Here is a 20,649-nt window from a genome sequence, read left to right as displayed (position 1 = left end):
TGTGAAGGTTAAAAGTACACCTACTTGCAAGCAATTCTCCTCTGAACCAAAATGTGAGAGGAAGTGTAGAGGCAGGTACAACCACAACATTTAAAAGACATTTAGACAGGTACATGAATAAGAGAGGTTTGGAGGGATGTTAGCCAGGCATAGGCTGCACAGTGCCTGCTCAGTTCAGCTACTTGGTTAGTCTGAATGAGTTTGGCTGAAGGGCCTGTTACCATGCTGGGAAGCTCAATGGCTCTATGAATCACGTGTGCGAATTAGTATATTTTAGCTCGATGATTGAGATTCCTAATCAGAATCATGTGCAAATATATTCATCCGGTAAAAAAAATTAGTTAGAAAACAAAATACAGCTGGTATTTAGCACTGCCATTGGATTGACCATAGTGAAAAGCATGAACTTGGCCAAATCTGATTTGGATCATTGTGCCTTGTGATTTTAACAAATAGCTAAAGATAACATATCTCACTACAATTTTGAAGCAACAAGGATAGACACCATTCAAGAAAATAAGTCCAACATGCACTCCTACAGGTGTTCCTTAAGTTGTTTATTCCCTGTTTCTGGCAAGGCAGTGAGATCTCTGGTTTTAAAATTACCCAGTCATTAAAGTGATCCTTGCAAAGGTGGAAACAATAGAGGAGATGGGGATCACTTGGGATCCTACGCTTGCTCAATGTTCCCTCTCTTCTTTGGCTGCCACAGACTCAATCCTGGTTAAAAAAAATCCTTCCCTCTATCCTGGTATGTTTTCAGGACATTTAAAAACAGGTCATTTTTATATCATAATCATGAAGAAAAATAGCGACTCTTCCATTTTGTAACAAAAATAAATTTTACTTCAGAAGGCGTTTCTTTCCTTGGTTGAATAACTAAACTGCCCATCTTGCTTGTAAAACAGCTTTATTTAAATTGTGACTAAAACTTGTATGTGGTAACCTTTTTTTAATGTTTTACAGCTGTCCTTCTACAAGCCAACATCAAGCAGATATAAGATTCTTATGGAAGCAAAAGCATTTCCTTCTGATTATGTAAGAACCACATTTACAACACCAGCATTCAAGTCCTTGCATACTGTAGATTACTCTAGTGACTTATTCATTAACACTACGTTCTGTTGGTGAAATGTTTACTTCTTGGTTCTGTGCCAATAGCTCAACAAGCTTTATTACAAGCTCATCCAGTGAGCATCTCGTTACCAAAGTCATTTTTATGACGAATATGCAATATGATTGATGTAACGGTTCAGTAAGAGACAATGGAAGTAGCTGAAAACTGGCTATATTGATTTTTATGTAGTTAAATTTAAAGTCTGCAAATCATTAATTATAACCTTTGTTCCTTAAAGTATGCAGTGGAGTCTCAAATCCGTCTTCAAGGTCTGGATCCCAAGGAAAGTATGATGTTGCTGTCTCCTGCAGAGGTTTGTTTCATCATACAGATAATAAACCAGTTAATATTGCCCCGTACATTATTAGCCCTGCTTATCCCACTTACATTAGAATGACGTTATATGATGAAATATGCTCATTTATTTAAATTATTAGAGTCATGGAGTCATAAAGCACAGAAACAGGCCCTTCAGCCCTCCTTACTGCCTGTTGTACCTATGTACATAAATCCTATTTACCCATATTAGATACGAAGCCTTCAATGCCTTGGTGATTTAGGTACTTGTCTAGATTTAGATGTGGGGATTTAAATGTGACTTCTCCAAATTTGCGGATGACACAAAGCTGGGTGGCAATGTGAGCTGTGATGAGGATGCTATGAGGCTGCAGGGAAACTTGGATAGGTTGGGTGCGTGGGGAGATGCATGGCAGATGCAGTATAATGTGGATAAGTGAGGTTATCCACTTTGGTGGCAAGAACAGGAAGGCAGATTATTATCTGAATGGTGTCAGATTAGGAAAAGGGGAGGTACAACGAGACTTGGGTGTCCTTGTACATCAGTCAATGAAAGTGAGAATGCAGGTACAGCAGGCAGTGAAGAAAGCTAATGGCATGTTGGCCTTCATTGCGAGAGAATTTGGGTTTCGGAGCAAGGAGGTCCTACTGCAGTTGTCCAGGGCCCTGGTGAGACCACACTTGGAGTATTGTGTGCAATTTTGGTCTCCTAATTTGAGGAAGGACATTATTGCTATTAAAGGAGTGCTGCGTAGGTTCACCAGGTTAATTCCCGGGATGGCGGGACTGACATATGGTGAAAGCATGGGTTGACTGGGCTTGTATTCACTGGAATTTAGAAGGATGAGAGGGGATCTTACAGAAATATAACATTCTTAAAGGATTGGACAGGCTAGATGCAGGAAAAATGTTCCCGATGTTGGGGGAGCCCAGATCCAGGGGTCACAGTTTAAGAATAAGGGGTAGGCCATTTAGGACTGAGATGAGGAAATATTTTTTTCACCCAGAGAGTTGTGCATCTATGGAATTCTCTACCACAGAAGGCAGTGGAGGCCAATTCACTGGATGTTTTCAAGAGAGAGTTAGATTTAGCTCAGAGCTAAAGGAATCAAGGGATATGGGGAAAAAGTAGGGACAGGGTACAGATTTTAGATGATCAGCCATGATCATATTGAATGGCGATGCTGGCTCGAAGGGCCGAATGGCCTACTCCTTCACCTATTTTTCTATGTTTTTATGTTTCTATGCTTCTTAAATTTAATGAGAGTATCTGCTTCCATCACAAACCCAGACAGCAAATTTCAGACTCTTAACACCCTTTGTGTAAAAAACCCTTTCCCGAGATCCCCTCTAAATTGTCTACTTCTTACTTTAAACTCATGTCCTATTTTCTCAGATAATCTCACCATGGAAATATTTGCTTAATATTGTTTCACATCGCCAGAGTGCCGGGTTTGATCTCAACCTTGAATGCTGTTTGTGTGGGGTTTGCATGTTTTTCCTGTGACCCCGTGGGTTTTCTCTGGGTGCTCTGGTTTTCTCCCACATCCTAAAGATGTGGGGGTTTGTAGTTTAACTGGTCTCTGTAGAATGGCCTTAGTGTTTCGGGAGTAGATGAGGAGGTGGGATAACATTGTTATAACTAGAACTATTTTGAATGGTTGATTGATGGTCGGTTTGGACTCGACAGACTGAACAGCCTGTTTTCATGCTGTACCTTTCCATCAATTCAACACTTTCTACCTCTCCCGGATTCCCCATCAGACTCCTCTACTCCAGGGAAATCAATCCCAGCCTATTCTGCCTCTTCTTATAATGGAAATGTTGGAAAATGTTACCAGAAACGGTAACAGGAGTTGATCTAAATTTTGCCTTTCATATGTTTTGACTTGTTCAAGTTCTAGAGTATTAAATCTCAACTGAACGCTCCAGTTAATTTAGTGTGGAATGAAATATAACCACATTGATACAGTTGTATTTTTGAGAAAATAAATCAAGATGGCTGGATTGTATAACCATGGCCTGCAGCCCACTTAATGGTACTCAAACTGTATTATTTAACAAGCACAAAGAGAACAGAAATATCTTGTGACTGCAGTCGTGAGTACACACAGTGACCTTGCCTGTTAAGTACTGAGCACCACAGGTTTCAAAGATTTGTTATGATCCTAGCACTTTCTCACAGTCCCAAATAATTTGCCAAAGCTCAGGAAAACAATGCTCTACAGGGTTTTATATAACCATTTTTTTTTAAACATCTAAACTGGTTATACGCTTGAGAAGATATGCTTGTGAAAGCATATTTATTTGCAAAAGAAATAAACAGTGTAACAAAATGCTGTAGTTTGGCCAGAATTTATGGTCAGCTGCAGATGACCTGTTCTGGCCTGTGACATGAAGCATACCGTTTGCACTTAACTGAAGCAGTGCCCGAGAACGTTTCTGTAAAATTGTGATTCGCAGTCAACGCCATTGCTGCACATCAAAAGTGACTTTTAGAATTGCCAGATATCTCTGACAACACAAAAGGTGGCCATTTAGCCCACCGGGACTATGCCAGCAGGGGAGCAATCCCATTTCTCTCCTTATTTCCCTGTACCCCTACAGATTATTCTCTCTCACCTTACCTAGCAACTGCGCGTTGATTCTTTCAATGTCGATTGATGCCTGTGAGTAATTTCCAGTAGCTACAAGCATGTCTCTGGAGGTTGTCACAAGTTGTCACAGGGAGAACACACCTGTTCTGAAGTGTGAAATCGCACACCTCCAGATTCGGGGACAGTTTCTTCCCAGCTGTTTTCAGGTAACTGAACCATCCTACCAACAACTAGAGATCAGTCCTGAGGTAATATCTACCTCAGACTATCATTGATCAGAATTAACTGGACTTGCACTAAACTTACGATATTCCCTTTGTCATGTATCTCTGTACACTATGGATAGCTTGATTCTAATCATGTACAGTAACGTTTTTCTGCTGACTGGTTAGCATGCAACAAAAGCTTTTCACTGTATCTCGGTACATGTGACAATAAGCTAAACTCAACGCAACTCACAAACTCTAAACAGATAATTGAAGTCAGGACTGAATACATGTCCCTGGAACTGTGAGGTAGTGACAATAACTTCAACACCAATGGTGCCAATATAAAAAAAGATAAAAATGTTCTGTAAAGAATTAGAAATATTGAAAACATTAAAGTCATTTAAAAGCACCTAAATGGCATGAAAAAGTGAATTAACTGGCAATTTACCTTTGTCTCATCATTGAAATGTCACCCATCCTTTTTCTCCAGAAATGCTGCCTAACCTGTTGAGTTACTCCAGCACTTTGTGTCGGCCTTCTCACAATGTCAGGGTCCCTTGTCCAGGGGCAGGGTGAATTTACAATAGTACTGGCAAATCAGTGACTGCAGTTTGCAGAAACCGAGGTGCTCACAGTTATCAAAGATATTGTCAGTTATTGCACCATGAAATGCTGAGGATTTCACACACATTTTGGTTTTTTTTTGGTTCAATGCGCAAGTATAATTGCTAAACATAACATAACAACACTTTATTGTCACTCGGCACAACACCGAGCGAAATTTCAGCAGTCACACAAAATACAGCAAAAAGAAAAGAACACAGGACACCCGACCCCAACACAAACATCCATCACAGTGACTCCAAACACCCCCTCACTGTGATGGAGGCAACAAAACTTCCCCTCTCTTCCCCCCGCACCCACGGACAGGCAGCTCGACCCCTACCGAGGCAAACGACACACACAGCCCCCGCAAGGGGATGGAAGGCCCCCCGGCCGAGCCGCCCCGGGCACCGAAACGTCCCGCGGCCACACCGGGCGATGTTAAGTCCAACGGCCGAGCCGCACCGGGCACTGAAACGTCCCGCGGCCGAACAGCGCTGACGATGTTAAGTCCAGCGGCCAAGCCGCACCGGGCACTGAAACGTCCCGCGGCCACACCGGGCGATGTTAAGTCCAGCGGCCAAGCCGCACCGGGCATTGAAACGTCCCGCGGCCGAGCCGCACCGGGCACTGAAACGTCCCGCGGCCACACCGGGCACTGAAACGTCCCGCGGCCACACCGGGCGATGTTAAGTCCAGCGGCCGAGCCGCACCGGGCACTGAAACGTCCCGCGGCCGAGCTGCGCCGGCAATGTTAAGGCCCGCAGCCGAGCCGCACCGGGCACTGAAACGTCCCGCAGCCGAGCTGCGCCGGCAATGTTAAGGCCCGCAGCCGAGCCGCGCCCCGGGGAAGAGACCTAATAAAATAAAGGTTTCCCCCCGCCCCACCCCCCCACCCCACCCCACACCCCCACCACACACCCCCACCACACATACACAGCCAAAAACAGAAACAAAAACCATCCCAACACCGACACAAACAAAAAAAAAAGAAAAAAAGACAACAGACTGCCAGAGAGCCGCAGCCGTTAGGCGCAGCCAACTCCTCCCATACAGCCAAATACAGGCACCTTGCATTTTATGCATGTTTGATTTATGCATTTTCGGAATAAAACGCCTGTTCATTTAATGCCGAAGCCTGATTGATATGCTCGCCTCGTATTTTTGGAATAACATGCTCAGTTTCACACCTGGCAGCTTAGTCACGTATATGTTTAATTTAAGCGTTTTTGAATTACGCGCTGCTTTTCAAGAACGTAACCCTTGCATAAAATGTAAATTGTATGTTTGACTGTACAATTGAAATTTATGATTGAGACCCCTGGATGGTATGTGACAAGGATGTTTCAGAGCTGTTACAGGGCACAGTGCATTCTGAGGTGAGATCGGTCGGGTGGGGGGGGCGGGGGGGCAGGATAAACAGCCAGCAATCATTATTCATTTAGACACCAACGACATAGGTAAGAGAAAGACTCCTGTGTAGAGGGAGCTGTGTAGCTGTTTAAAGAGTAGGACATCAAAGATTGTATTTTCTGGATTATTTCTAACGTCACAAGCTCATGAGTATTGAAATAGAATGAAACGTCAGATGAATATATAGCTGAAGGAACAGTGAAGGGGTTGGCTTTTGGTTTCTGGGATAATTTTTGGGAAAGATGTGGACCAAGAAGTATACACCTAAACCAGAATTGGGCTAACATTATAGCGAGGAGATTTGCTAGCGCTACTGGGGAAGGTTTAAACTGAGATGGCAGGGGAATTGGGCTCAAGGGTAAATATTCAGATGGAAAGGTACAGTCACCTAGAGGAGATAAAAGTAATAAGTCCAGTAGGCAGAGCAGGTGGGTAAATGCACATGAGAGGAATACAAAGTGCTATCATAACTCGGCACGTCAAGCAGCATCTGTGGGGGGAATAGATATGTGACATTTCTAGTCAGGACATATTGCATTTAGTGTTTTACTCAAGATTCCAGCATCTGCAGTTCCTTGTGTCCACAAGGCTGAATTGCATCTATTTTAATGCAATGAGTCTGACTAGTAATGTGGATAAACTGAAAGCTTTAATTAGCACGCAGGACTACGATATTATGGATAGAGATTATGAACAAAAATGTTATCATTTACTTTGCTGTAGGTGTATTGGAGACCATCTAACAATAACAAAATATAGAGGATAGATATGTAGGCAAATAGCAGAGAGAGGTGATACAAATAGGATTAAAGTGCTAGGGCATTTCAGATTCCTAAATATTAACTAGAATTGCCTGAGCATAAAAAGCTCAGAACGGGCAAAACATTTTAGGTATTTCCAGGAGAACTTTTGGCACAGTATGAAGATAGACTAATGAGAAAAGGAGCATTACATGGGTATTGTCTTGGGGAATGTAAGCACCAGATGGAGGGAATGTCACTGGAGGAACATTTTGGAGGTAATAATCAGAAGTGTATATTTCAGTGGTCATGGAAAACGATAGGGAGAGACAAGGTAAAAACTTTAAAATTTGGAGGAAGCCCAAATTCATTCAAATAAGATAGGATCTGGCAAAGGTGGACTAGGTATATCGAGCTGCAGGTTGGTTTATATCTGCACGGTAGAAACCAATCAAAGGAGAAACAGTGAGAGCCTACAGCCAACATGTTCCTGTAAGGCTGAAAATCAATAGGAACAAATACATGAAAATGTGGATGTCAAGTGATACCAAAGTTTTGATTAAAAAAAAGAATAGCACAGCAGTTATAGTCAACTAATGCTGGGGAGATGGAAAGGGGTTGGGGGGGGGGGGGGGGGATGAGAGAGGTTGTACAGAGCATAAAAAAGGTAGGGTCATGCTTTAAGAAATTAGGAAATCAAAGAGAGGTCACAAAGAGGAATCATGCAGGCAGACAGAATTACGGTAAAATTAAAACTATTTAAGGGCAAAAGAATATCCAGGGAAAGAGTAGAGCCCATTTAAACCTGGGGATATCTGAGTGTGGAGCCAGTAGATATAGGCGAGGTCCTAAATGAGAGCTTTTTTTGTGGTATTCATAAGGGAAAGAGACTTTGTACCGAGAACACAATGCAGCACAGCACCGGACAGTCACTTTGGGTCGCGATGTCTGTGTCGATCGGGTTGCCAATTTATACAATACAATACAATACAATATCTTTTATTGTCATTGTACAAGTACAACGAGATTGAGAATGTCACTTCCATATCGATGCTATAAAATATATAAATAAATCACGGCGAAAGCGAAAACACCAAAAAAAGGGGGGGGTGGGGGGGAAGAAAAGAGGGGAAACAAGGTAAAGTGCAAAAAAAAAGGTTCATGCAGGGGTCAGTTGTGCCAGATGACCCTGGGGGCGGAGACAGATCATGGCGGGCTCTCAGCAGGACCGATTCAGAGCAGCTATAGCTCTAGGGATAAAGCTGTTTCTTAGTCTGGAGGTGCGGGCGTAGAAGGCTTTGTAACGTCTGCCAGATGGAAATAGTTCAAATAAAGGGTGGCATGGGTGTGTGGAGTCCTTATAGATGCTGGTGGCTTTCCTGAGGCAGCGTGCGTTGTAGAGGTCCTCCAGGGCTGGTAGCTGTGTCCCAATGATCCTCTGCGCTCTGCAGATGACCCGCTGAAGAGCTTTCCTGTCCGCTGCCTTGCAGCTGAGATATCACACATAGGTGCCGGATGTCAGTATGCTCTCTGTGGTGCAACGGTAGAAGGTCATCAGTAGTTGTTGTGGCAGACCAACCTTTTTTAGCGTTCTCAGGAAAAACAGCCGTTGCTGTGCTTTTTTTACTAGCACAGCAGTGTTGGTGGACCATGTGAGATTCTCTGAAATGTGTGTGCCCAGAAACCTGAAGCTGGACACTCTCACCACTTCGTCTCCATTGATAAGGGCTGGAGCGTATTCTGCATTCTGTGTCAATAGACAATAGACAATAGACAATAGGTGCAGGAGTAGGCCATTCAGCCCTTCGAGCCAGCACCGCCATTCAATGCGATCATGGCTGATCACTCTCAATCAGTACCCCGTTCCTGCCTTCTCCCCATACCCCCTCACTCCGCTATCCTTAAGAGCTCTATCCAGCTCTCTCTTGAAAGCATCCAACGAACTTGCCTCCACTGCCTGCTGAGACAGAGAATTCCACACCTTCACCACTCTCTGACTGAAAAAGTTCTTCCTCATCTCCGTTCTAAATGGCCTACCCCTTATTCTTAAACTGTGGCCCCTTGTTCTGGACTCCCCCAACATTGGGAACATGTTTCCTGCCTCTAATGTGTCCAATCCCCTAATTATCTTATATGTTTCAATAAGATCCCCCCTCATCCTTCTAAATTCCAGTGTATACAAGCCCAATCGCTCCAGCCTTTCAACATACAACAGTCCCGCCATTCCGGGAATTAACCTAGTGAACCTACGCTGCACGCCCTCCATAGCAAGAATATCCTTCCTCAAATTTGGAGACCAAAACTGCACACAGTACTCCAGGTGCGGTCTCACCAGGGCCCGGTACAACTGTAGAAGGACCTCTTTGCTCCTATACTCAACTCCTCTTGTTACGAAGGCCAACATTCCATTGGCTTTCTTCACTGCCTGCTGTACCTGCATGCTTCCTTTCATTGACTGATGCACTAGGACACCCAGATCTCGTTGAACTCCCCCTCCTCCTAACTTGACACCATTCAGATAATAATCTGCCTTTCTATTCTTACTTCCAAAGTGAATAACTTCACACTTATCTACATTAAACTGCATCTGCCATGTATCCGCCCACTCACACAACCTGTCCAAGTCACCCTGCAGCCTTATTGCATCTTCCTCACAATTCACACTACCCCCCAGCTTAGTATCATCTGCAAATTTGCTAATGGTACTTTTAATCCCTTCGTCTAAGTCATTAATGTATATTGTAAATAGCTGGGGTCCCAGCACCGAACCTTGCGGTACCCCACTGGTCACTGCCTGCCATTCCGAAAGGGCCCCATTTATCCCCACTCTTTGCTTTCTGTCTGTCAACCAATTTTCTATCCATGTCAGTACCCTACCCCCAATACCATGTGCCCTAATTTTGCCCACTAATCTCCTATGTGGGACCTTGTCGAAGGCTTTCTGAAAGTCGAGGTACACCACATCCACTGACTCTCCCCTGTCAATTTTCCTAGTTACATCCTCAAAAAATTCCAGTAGATTTGTCAAGCATGATTTTCCCTTCGTAAATCCATGCTGACTCGGAATGATCCCGTTACTGCTATACAAATGCTCAGCAATTTCGTCTTCTATAATTGACTCCAGCATCTTCCCCACCACTGATGTCAGACTAACTGGTCTATAATTACCCGTTTTCTCTCTCCCTCCTTTCTTAAAAAGTGGGATAACATTTGCTATCCTCCAATCCACAGGAACTGATCCTGAATCTATAGAACATTGAAAAATGATCTCCAATGCTTCCACTATTTCTAGAGCCACCTCCTTAAGTACCCTGGGATGCAGACCATCAGGCCCTGGGGATTTATCAGCCTTCAGTCCCATCAGTCTACCCAAAACCATTTCCTGCCTAATGTGGATTTTCTTCAGTTCCTCCATCACCCTAGGTTCTCCGGCCCCTAGAACATTTGGGAGATTGTGTGTATCTTCCTCATTGAAGACAGATCCAAAGTAACGGTTTAACTCGTCTGCCATTTCTTTGTTCCCCATAATAAATTGTCCTTCTAAAGTTGATAATTAACTCCTTGGTCTTAGTAGTGTTTAGGGACAGGTTGTTCTCTGAGCACCAGCCTCGCCAGGTTCTGCATCTCCGCTCTGTAGGCTGATTCATCGCCGTTGGAGATCAGCCCGATCACCGTTGTGTCATCCGCAAATTTAACGATGGTGTTGGTGGCAAATGCAGGGACACAGTCATGTGTGAAGAGATAGTAGAGGATGGGGCTCCATATACAACCCTGCGGTGTGCCAGTACTCAGGGTGGTGGTGGAGGACAGGTGGAGGCCCATTTTCATTGCCTGAGGGCGTTCCATCAGGAAATTCAGGATCCAGTTGCATATAGGTGAGCTGAAGCCTAGCTGGTGGTTTGGAGGTGAGTTTGGTGGGGATGACTGTGTTGAAGGCAGAGCTATAGTCTATAAATAGCATCCTCACGTATGTGCCCTGTCTCTCCAGGTGAGTCAGGATGGTATGAAGAGCCAGAGAGATGGCGTCCTCTGTGGATCTATTTGCTCTGTATGTGAACTGATGTGGGTCTAGTGAGGCAGGGATGGTGGCTTTGATGTGGGAGAGGACCAACCTTTCAAAGCACCATAATTATCGGTGTGAGGGCAACTGGATGGTAGTCGTTCAGCATGATGCATGCTTTTTTCGGCACTGGCCACCATACTGCCTTATGCTGCCCATACACCTGCTCCTGGGATAGATCTCTCAATTCTCTGCCAGTCATAGAGTCATACTACACAGCAACAGGTCCTTTGGCCGAACTCGTCCATATCGACCAAGAAGCATGATCTAAACAGGTCCCTTTTGCCCACGTTTGACCCATACCCCTCTAAACCTTCCCTAAATATTATAGCTGTCCAAATGTCTATTATAGGTTGCTGTTCTATCTGCCTCAACTGCTTCCTTCAGCAGGTCGTCCCACATACCCACCATACTCAGTATGAGAAAGTTGCCTTTCGGGTTCCTATTAAATCTTTGTCCTCTCACCTTAATACTTAAAGTGGCTGTCTAAATGCCTTCCAACTATTGCTATTGTATCTGCTTTCATCCCTTCCCTTGGCAACCTTTTCCTTTCACCTACCATTCTCTCTGCGGAAAAAGAAACTTGCATGTTAATCTCATTTAAACTTCCCTCCTCTCACCTTAAAGCTATGTCATTTAGTATTTGACATTTACAACATTGGAAAAAAGACTCTCAGAACTCAGTGAAGCGGAAGGTGAAATCCAAATGTGAGTCTCCATAAATTAGGAGGTGGACAAGATGGTCAAGAATGTTTAATTGTCATTTGTACTGACAACAGCATAAGAGTCAAATTGGCAAATTAGATCTAAAATTGGCATGGCTTGACAAAGGATGATGATCAAGGACTGTTTTTGTGATTGCATGCCTGTGACTACTGGTTCAGGGATCATTGGTGTTTGTAATATACCTGGGTGATTTCATCATGGATATAGGATTAGTAAATTTGCAGATGACACAACATCTGGTGGAGTTGTTGCCAATGTGGTGGGCAACTGGAGTAGATAGGTCTGTTTTCCCTGGAGAGAAAGGTGTTAAAAGAGGACATGATTGAGGTATATAAACAGTATGAGAGGCATAAATAGGTTAGGTTAGACCGCAGAAAACTTTATTTCCCTTTTCAGAGGTGAATGCAACTTAGACAAAGTAGTTTTAGGTAAAGGATTTGCAGGGCACCTGAGTGGGAGCTTTTTTCATCTGGACAGCGGTAGGTACCAGAATGAACTGTAGGAGAAAGCAGTGGAAGCAGAGTCACTGACAGCATTTTAGAAGTGTGCAGACAGCACTTGAATTGCTTGGGTTTTGAATGCTATGGCATCCTGCAAGATGGCATTAATACAGATGGGTGCCAACAGGTCAGCATGGATGAGTTGGCTGAATGGCCTGTTTCAAGCAAAATCACTCTGACTCAACGGGTGAACATTTAAATTGTAATCCCGTTTGCTGGTCTTGTTCTGTAATATCCAATGTTGGAGTACCTGTCATTGCAAATTAAAAATGTAACAATATAATTGTATTAAAAAATATATAGGCTGAGTACTGAGATGACAAAGCATTGAGCTATCAGGGTCAAACGAGTAGGCAGAAAAGTCATTTAGTTTCTACTTTTCATTTAAATCCCACAAGTGCATTGAGATGAAAAATTTATGACATGAAAAAATGTGACATTTCAGAAAGTCAGAGAGCTAATCAGCATGGAAACAGACCCTTCAGCCCAGTCTGTCCATGCCAAACAAGTTGCCCAATTGAGTTGTGTAGGAAGGAACTGCAGATGCTGGTTTAAACCGAAGATCGACACAAAGTGTTGGAGTAACTCAGTGGGGCAGGCAGCATCTCTGGAGAGACAGATTGGGTGACGTTTCAGATTGAGACCCTTCTTCAGTCTTCAGAAAATATCACCCATTCCTTCTCTCCAGAGATGCTGCCTGTCCCCTGAGTTTCTCCAGCATTTTGTGCCTCATTGAGCTAGTCCCATTTGCCTGTGCCTGGCCCATATCCCTCCAAATTGTTGCTATCCATGTACCTGTCCAAGTGTCTTTTAAAAGTCATAATTGTACCTGCCATGAACTACCAAACTCTTACTAGAACATCTAATTGTACCAGTCAGAAGAAGGGTCCCGACCCGAAACGCCACCCATCCTTTCTCCAGAAATGCTGTCTGATCCGCTGAGTTACTCCAGCACTTTGGGTCTATCATTGTACATGCATCTTTCACTTCCTCTGGCAGTTTGTTCCATATACACACCTCCCTCTGTGTGAAAAAAAATCAAATTTTCAGTTCCATTGCCCACTACATGTCCTTCTGTTGTTGAGACTTTAATGTACAATTTATCACCCTCTACAACGAGTATTCAACCATCACCGTGTGTGCCTCCTGTTGAATCTATTCCATAAATCAACCTTTCAATCTAGCTACATGTATTCTGTTTTGCAATCTTACCATTCACCCAATGATCTGATCCTTATTATTCTCCATCAACGTGGTTTCTCTGCTTATTGTGCTTCTTTAGCTGTACTGTATATTGTCATCCAGTCTTTTCTCCTTACGTCTCCATGAAGCACCAAACTCTTACTCTTTGTTATTGTTCTTGCCTTTTGCCCTTTCGTTGGCGATGGTGCCTTCACAAGCCACCCTTCTTTCTAAGGTTATCACCTTAAAACTTGTTATTCCAATCCTCTTTCTTTGAAATAACATCAAAGTCTATTACATGGAATATTGTTGTGGAGTTGCTCCTGAAATTTCTTTTTTCGGTGCTAAAACCAGCAAGTTGGTTCTGTGAAATAAAGCAACTATAGCAGTTCAGATGTAGTGTGAAACTAACAGCATGACATAATTGTCTGCTAAAGTGAATAGCAAAATGCAAATAACATAAAGCAATATGTTTTGGATATAATGAACTGGAAGAAAAGAGGGACCTTGCTATGCATATCTTCAGATCCTAAAGACCACAGGATAAGTATATAAGATAATTAAGAAAGCAGATGGAATACTTTATTTGTATTTCTGATATCTAAGGGCAGAGATCTCATACTGGAACTCTATAAAATACAAATTAAGACACAGCCAGAATATTTTGTATAGTTCTGGTCACTGAACGGACTTTGTGCTGTATTACAAAGAGCATGAAACAGATTTACAAAGATACAGAAAACCGTCATCATAACGGACCATGGGAGGGGGGGAACAGAATTTGTTATTGTCGATTGTCCACTGTAACTGTGTAAGGAATTATAAATGTATAAGTAGGAGAAACAAGGAATTGCAGATGCAGGTCAATACACAAAAGGTCACAAAGTGCTGGAGTAACTCAGTAGGTCAGGCAGCAACTCTGGAGAACATGGATAGGTGATGTTTTGCGTATTTTCTCGGGAAAACCCAGGAGAAGGTACGAACTCTGTAAAGACAGCACCCTTGGTCAGGATCGAACCTGGGACTTGGGTGCTGTGAGGCAGCAACGCTTCACTGTGCCACTGTGTTGCTCTTCTTAGTTTCAGTAATGGCTGCTTCTTTATACTCATTTAGGTTCTTTTCTGTTCAGTCTTAGTTCCTGCATTACAAGTAGTCAGATACCATAACCAGCCACCTATTCAAACAACTGTTTAGATTCCTCAGTAATGGTAATTAACAATTTAATGGCATAACACATCAAACACATCAAACACATCACAAAGACAGCCTTCTTCCACCTCAAAAACATTGCCCGTCTCCATCCATCCCTCTCCTCCACAGCTGCAGAAACCCTCATCCACGCCTTCATCACCTCCCGTCTGGACTACTGCAACAGCCTCCTCTATGGCGCACCCTCAAAAATCATCAGTAAACTTCAATACATTCAAAACTCCGCTGCCCGTCTACTCACCCACACCCCGATCCGTGACCATATCACCCCCGTCCTTTATAAACTCCACTGGCTCCCCATCCCCCAGAGAATCCAGTACAAAATCCTCCTCATAACCTACAACGCCCTCCATAACCTGGCCCCATCCTACCTGACCGACCTCCTCCACAGGCACACTCCCACCTGCACCCTCCGCTCTGCTGCTGCCAATCTCCTATCCCCCCACATCCGGACCAAACTCAGATCCTGGAGGGACAGGGCTTTCTCCATCGCTGCTCCCACCCTATGGAACTCACTACCCCAAAACGTTAGAGACTCCTCCACACTCACCACATTCAAAACATCGCTGAAGTCTCACCTGTTCAGTACTGCCTTCAACCACTGAAGGTCACCTCACCTTCTGTCTCCTTTCTCTGTTCGTTTATTTATTTACTTATTTATCTATTTATTCATTTCCCTATGTTCTCTAAATCTCTGTAAAGCGTCTTTGAGTAGATGAAAAGCGCTATATAAATAAAATACATTATTATTATTATTATTATAAAAATACATTTTTACATTAAAATCAAATCAAACAGGCCCTTGCTCCCACCAAGTCTGCACTGACCAGCGATCTCCGCACATTAACACTTTCCTACATACACTATGGACAATTTACACTTATATCAAGCGAATTAACCTTCAAACCTGTACATCTTTGGAGTGCGAAAGGAAACTGATCTCGGATAAAACCCACGCGGCCACGGGGAGAATGTACAAACTCCATACATACAGCACCTGTAGTCTGGATTGAACCCAGGTCTTCATGACTGCAAGTGCTGTAAGGCAGCAACTCTACCGCTGCGCCACCGTGCCGCCCTATGGGCCTCGAGTGCTTGGACTGAGCAAGGAAGGAAATTAATCTTCAAATTTATTCATCTTCAAATTTATTTTTCATGATCCCTTTTATAAAGTATGGGTAAGGATAATTAAATGACTGCCCTGTCATTCTTGACATCAACAATATGAAATCACCCCAGGCTCCCTGATGGTACATTCATCTTGGAAACAAGGGTTCATCCTTAAAGTATTTAGATTTATTTTCGCATGAGGCTGTATAAGATGGATGTGCAAAGTACTTTTTTAAAAAGAGTGAAAAGTGTTAATTTCACTCTGTTAATTCTGTTAATTTCAATATGAAATGTTTTTGTCAATTGCCCATATATACCAGTTATGTATTTAGAGGAGATAACTATTTGATTTAAGGAAAAAACAATGATTGATTTAAAAACTGTGGATATGGTGATTTTTTTTAAAGAACTTGGTTACTTTTATTAAATATTTTTTTTGGAATTGTGTTGAAACCTAATCTTTTTAAAGTACAAAGCCTTTATGTACATTGAATCAAAATATATTAATCTGATAAAATATCCTGATTGTAAGAACTATAATTTAATTCATTATATTTTCTATTTAAAAAAATACCCAATCAACCATTTGCTTCCAGGATGAAGAGACTCTGAGAACAGAAGACATTTTATCTACAATAGAAAGAGATGGTGACAGTATTGCTGTAATACTGTTCAGCGGAGTACAATATTACACAGGACAGCTTTTTGACATGGCTTCAATAACAAGAGCAGGACATGCCAAGGTACGTTTCACAGACCAATGCACCGTTGAAATTGAGAATAAATTATTCTACACTACTGTGGTTCCTTTATATACTACTATGGCTGCTCTATATATTGTGGATTTTGCACTATCATGGTGTAGTTTACTTTAGAATAGCTAATAATTTATTGCGTATTTATTGTTGTTCTTATCAATAGTTAATAGTCAATAGTCATTTATTTGTCACATACACATAAATGTGCAGTGAAATGAAAAATTACCTGCAGTTCAACAATAAGACCAATAAGAACAATCAATAAAAATGCAATAACACATACAATCATATTGCATCTAATATGCTTGTAAAGCTGCACTGCTAGGGTTTTAATTGTTCTGCTTCATATCTGATGCATATGACAAATGAACTCTCTTGACTTGACCTCTGAAAAGGAATAAAAAATGTTATGCTGTGGGTGGATAATGGAATAGCATCATTGTTTCGCAGAGGAGAAAGGACGAGGGAAAAAAGCTCACAACGTATACTGCAACCAGGCAGGCTGATCCTTGGTACAGAAGGGCTAGAAATCAGCTTTTTGTACAGTGGGTTTGTGCTCTAAAATGTGCGAATAATCTTCAAAGATCACCTATGAATACCTGTAGAATATAGAACAGCACAGCACAGGAACAGGGCCTTCGGTCCATACTGTCCATGCCAAACATAATGCCAAATTAAACTAATCTTCTCTGTCTGGCATTTATTTTAAAAAATAAAGAAAAAAGGGACGTGAATAATGTTAAGGGAGTCACACAAGGGAGTCACACAAGGGAGTCACACAAGGGAGTCACACAAGGGAGTCACACAAGGGAGTCACACAAGGGAGTCACACAAGGGAGTCACACAAGGGAGTCACACAAGGGAGTCACACAAGTAATGAAAAGGAACTGCAGATGCTGGTTTATACCGAAGATGGACACAAAATGCTGGAGTAACACAACGGGTCAGACAGCATCTCTGGAGAAAAAGATAGGTGATGTTTCGATTTGGGATTCTTCTTCAGTCTAATTGTAGTAGGGAGAGTAGGGGAACAAAGCTGGAAGAGAAGAATAAACAGGACAAATTGGGGCTGGCAACAGATGACCTCAGGCGAGGAGGTTCCCCAATAGGTTGCCTGTTGGCTAGAAACAGGTGTGAGCCCGTGGGATACATAGTTGTGAGTTGTGGAACTCATTAGACAACTTTTAGTGGAGGAAGGAGGTGGGGGGGGGGGGGGGGGGGGGGGAAGGAAAGCGTTTGTGGAAGTCATATAAAATGAGAGAATTCAATGTTCATACCGCTGGGTTGTAAGCTACCAAAGCGAAATATGAGGTGCTCATGTCCATGTGAAAGGAGCAGAATTCAGCCATTCAGCCCATCAAGACTACTCTGTCATTCAATAATGGCTGCTCAATCTCGTCCTCTCACCCCTATGCTCTTGCCTTCCCCCATAACTCCTGACAACTGTATGAATCAAGAATCTATCAATCTCTGCCTTCAAAAATATCCATTGACAGCATCAACAGCCTTCTGTGGCAATGACTTCCACAGATTGACCACCCTGTGTCCTCCTCGTCTCCTTTCTGAAGGTACGTCCTTATATTCTGTGTGCAGGAGGTAGCCCCAATGCAGTCGTCGACGTGGCAGAGAAAGAGTTGAGGGATAGGGCTCGTGTATGCCTGGAACAACGACTGTTTGACATAACCAACAAAAAGGCAGGCATAGCTGGGGCCCATGGGAGTGCCCATGGCTACACCTTCAATTTGGAGGAAGTGAGAGGAGTTGTTGAGGGTGAGGATAAGTTCCGCGAGACAATGGGGAGTGTTAATGGAGGGAAATTGGTTGGATTTTTGGAAGGAAGAAACGGAGGGGCTTGAGACCTTCTTGATGGGGGGTGGAAGTGCAGAAGGACTGGATGTCTATGGTAAAGATGAGTGAACGGGGACCCAGGAACTGTAAGTTATTAAAGAGTCGAAGAGCGTGTGAGGTGCCTTGGACATAGGTAGGAAGGGATTGGACAAGGGGGGGGGACGGGGGACGGGTGGGGAGAGGGGATAGGACAGTGTTGAGATATGTGGAGATGAGTTCATTGGGAGAGGAATAGGTAGAAACAATGGGTCTGCCTGGGCAGTTTTATTTGTGGATTTGAGGAAAGAGGTAGAAGCAGGCATTGTGGGGCTGGTTTCACTTAAGTGGTACTTGGAGAAATAACTGTATTTAATAGGAACCTGAGGGGCAATGTTTTTCTCTCAGAGGCTGGTGTGTATATGGAACAAATTGCCTGAGCAGGCAATTGAGGCAGCTGCTATAACAGTTTTTAAAAGATACTTGGACAGGTACATGGATAGGAAAGGTTTCGAGGAATATGTGCCGGGCACACGCAAATGGGACTAGCAGGGATGGGACATTTTGGTCGGCATGGATGAGTTGGGCTGATGGGCCTTTTTCCCTGCTGTTTGACTCTATAGAACAATTTCACATCTTGAAAAAGATAGGTACCATTTCGCAAACACTGTCCTCCTGTTTCTCAGCTGCAAAATGACCAGCCAACATTAGAAACTCATTGGGGTTGAGAAAGGGCCATCATTTTGACCTGAGCTGCATTTTGTTCAGTTGGCCAGTTGAAAGCACCCACCTGAGATCTAACTTGTCAGCTTAGTATAGAAACTAGATGATCACAACTGGCAAGCTAAAATGAGGCTCCCGTTTACGAATGTGACCCAAAACACAATGACTGAGTCAGAGGGCAGGCAGCAAGGGCAGGCCACTGGGTGCTTGTTATGAGCAGTCTTTGAAGATCAGCTCCATAGTTACCATAAATACATAATATTGGTGTTTCAATTATCTTCCTCACACACTACATTTCTTTGTCATCTTTCCAGATGGTTACCCAGAGAACAAGTATCACCTTAGTTACCTCAGACCCCTACAGCATTCACCACAGGAAGAATAATTTTATTTAACCTGACAGGACACAAGGTGCAAGTCATATGAAAATTACCTCTGCTTCAACCTAATATATTGTCACAATGAGTTTGTCACCTTGCAGCAATTTAAGTTGTAGTTCAGTTGCTGGCTCTCTCACTTCTGCAATGTAAGATTCTAATTTAAATTTCCTCTCTAGTCTTGTGCACAAAGGTTTAAGGCAATACAGATTTGCATTGTTCCAGGTTTCAAACCTTCCAGAGCACCTTTGTTTTTGCTCCTTCTGCAGGTTAATTTCATTCAATTGTGCAGATGCTGAAAATCTGAAAACGAAACTGAACTGAAAGATACAGAAAATGCTGAAATAACTCAGCAGGCCAGGCAGCATCCCGGGAGAACATGGATAGGTGACGTTTTGGGTGGGGACCCTTCTTTAGACTCAGGTCATCTGAAACGTCAACTATTCATGTTTTCCAGACATGATGCCGGATCCATTGAGTTACTCCAGCATTTTGCAACATCTGCAGTTCTTTGTTTTTACATCAAAACTGAATTGCTAGTTGGGCACAATATTTGGAGGCTCTTTGTGTCAGGTCTTTTACAAGGTTTCCTGGAAGTGTTTCGGTGGTGTTCACATTTTCCCCCACTCCTCTTGGATGATTTGATGATTTTGGTTGCTCATCAACTGAGATTTCCAATTTCAAGTAATATCTCCCCGTCCAAGCGCATGTCCATCTCTCCCACATCTTCCACCACCCCAGTCACCCTGTTCATTTTTTGCTCCAATACAGCTCTCCAATAGTCCCATATTTCCTTATATTCCCTCTTTACCTTTCCCCTTCCACCCATTTGGCCTAACATCTCACTCTCCAGCTTTCCATTTCACTCTTCTCTTCTTTCCTTACCTGACACCATTTTGTTGCCTTTTCACCTCCAGCTTTTGTCACTATCCCACTGCTCTTTGCTAGCTTTCTCTCCCCACCCACCCCCGATCATTCGGAAGAGGGATCCTTACCTGGAATGTCATCTGTCCATTCCCTCTGCCGATGCTATCTAACCCATTGAGCTCTTCCAGTACATTAAATTTTAATTAATTTAATCTGATGTTTTAAAGGACAGGTGTAATCCTGGCATATGGCATGCAATCTGGCAGACTCATTGATCACCTTGGTAGACACAAAATGCTGGAGTAACTCAGTGGGTCAGGCAGCATCTCTGGAGAGG

The 20,649-nt window shown here is 43.1% G+C and overlaps 1 protein-coding gene across 4 annotated transcripts in view; it reads left to right on the top strand.

Annotated features, from left to right (window-relative positions):
• The window catches only part of kynu (kynureninase), a 177,074-nt gene that overhangs the window by 102,863 nt on the left and 53,562 nt on the right, over positions 1 to 20,649 (top strand). For all 4 annotated transcript variants that reach the window (XM_078403379.1, XM_078403381.1, XM_078403380.1 and 1 more), the window contains 3 exons: positions 967 to 1,038; positions 1,356 to 1,430; positions 16,360 to 16,506. In XM_078403379.1, coding sequence (XP_078259505.1) covers positions 967 to 1,038; positions 1,356 to 1,430; positions 16,360 to 16,506 — 294 coding nt within the window. The remainder of the gene's footprint in view (positions 1 to 966; positions 1,039 to 1,355; positions 1,431 to 16,359; positions 16,507 to 20,649) is intronic.

The sequence above is a fragment of the Rhinoraja longicauda genome, chromosome 8 (assembly GCF_053455715.1).
Source record: "Rhinoraja longicauda isolate Sanriku21f chromosome 8, sRhiLon1.1, whole genome shotgun sequence".
In the NCBI taxonomy this organism is placed as follows: domain Eukaryota; kingdom Metazoa; phylum Chordata; class Chondrichthyes; order Rajiformes; family Arhynchobatidae; genus Rhinoraja; species Rhinoraja longicauda.
Note: the sequence above shows the minus strand (reverse complement) of the source record. Positions and strands in the feature narration are given on the sequence as shown.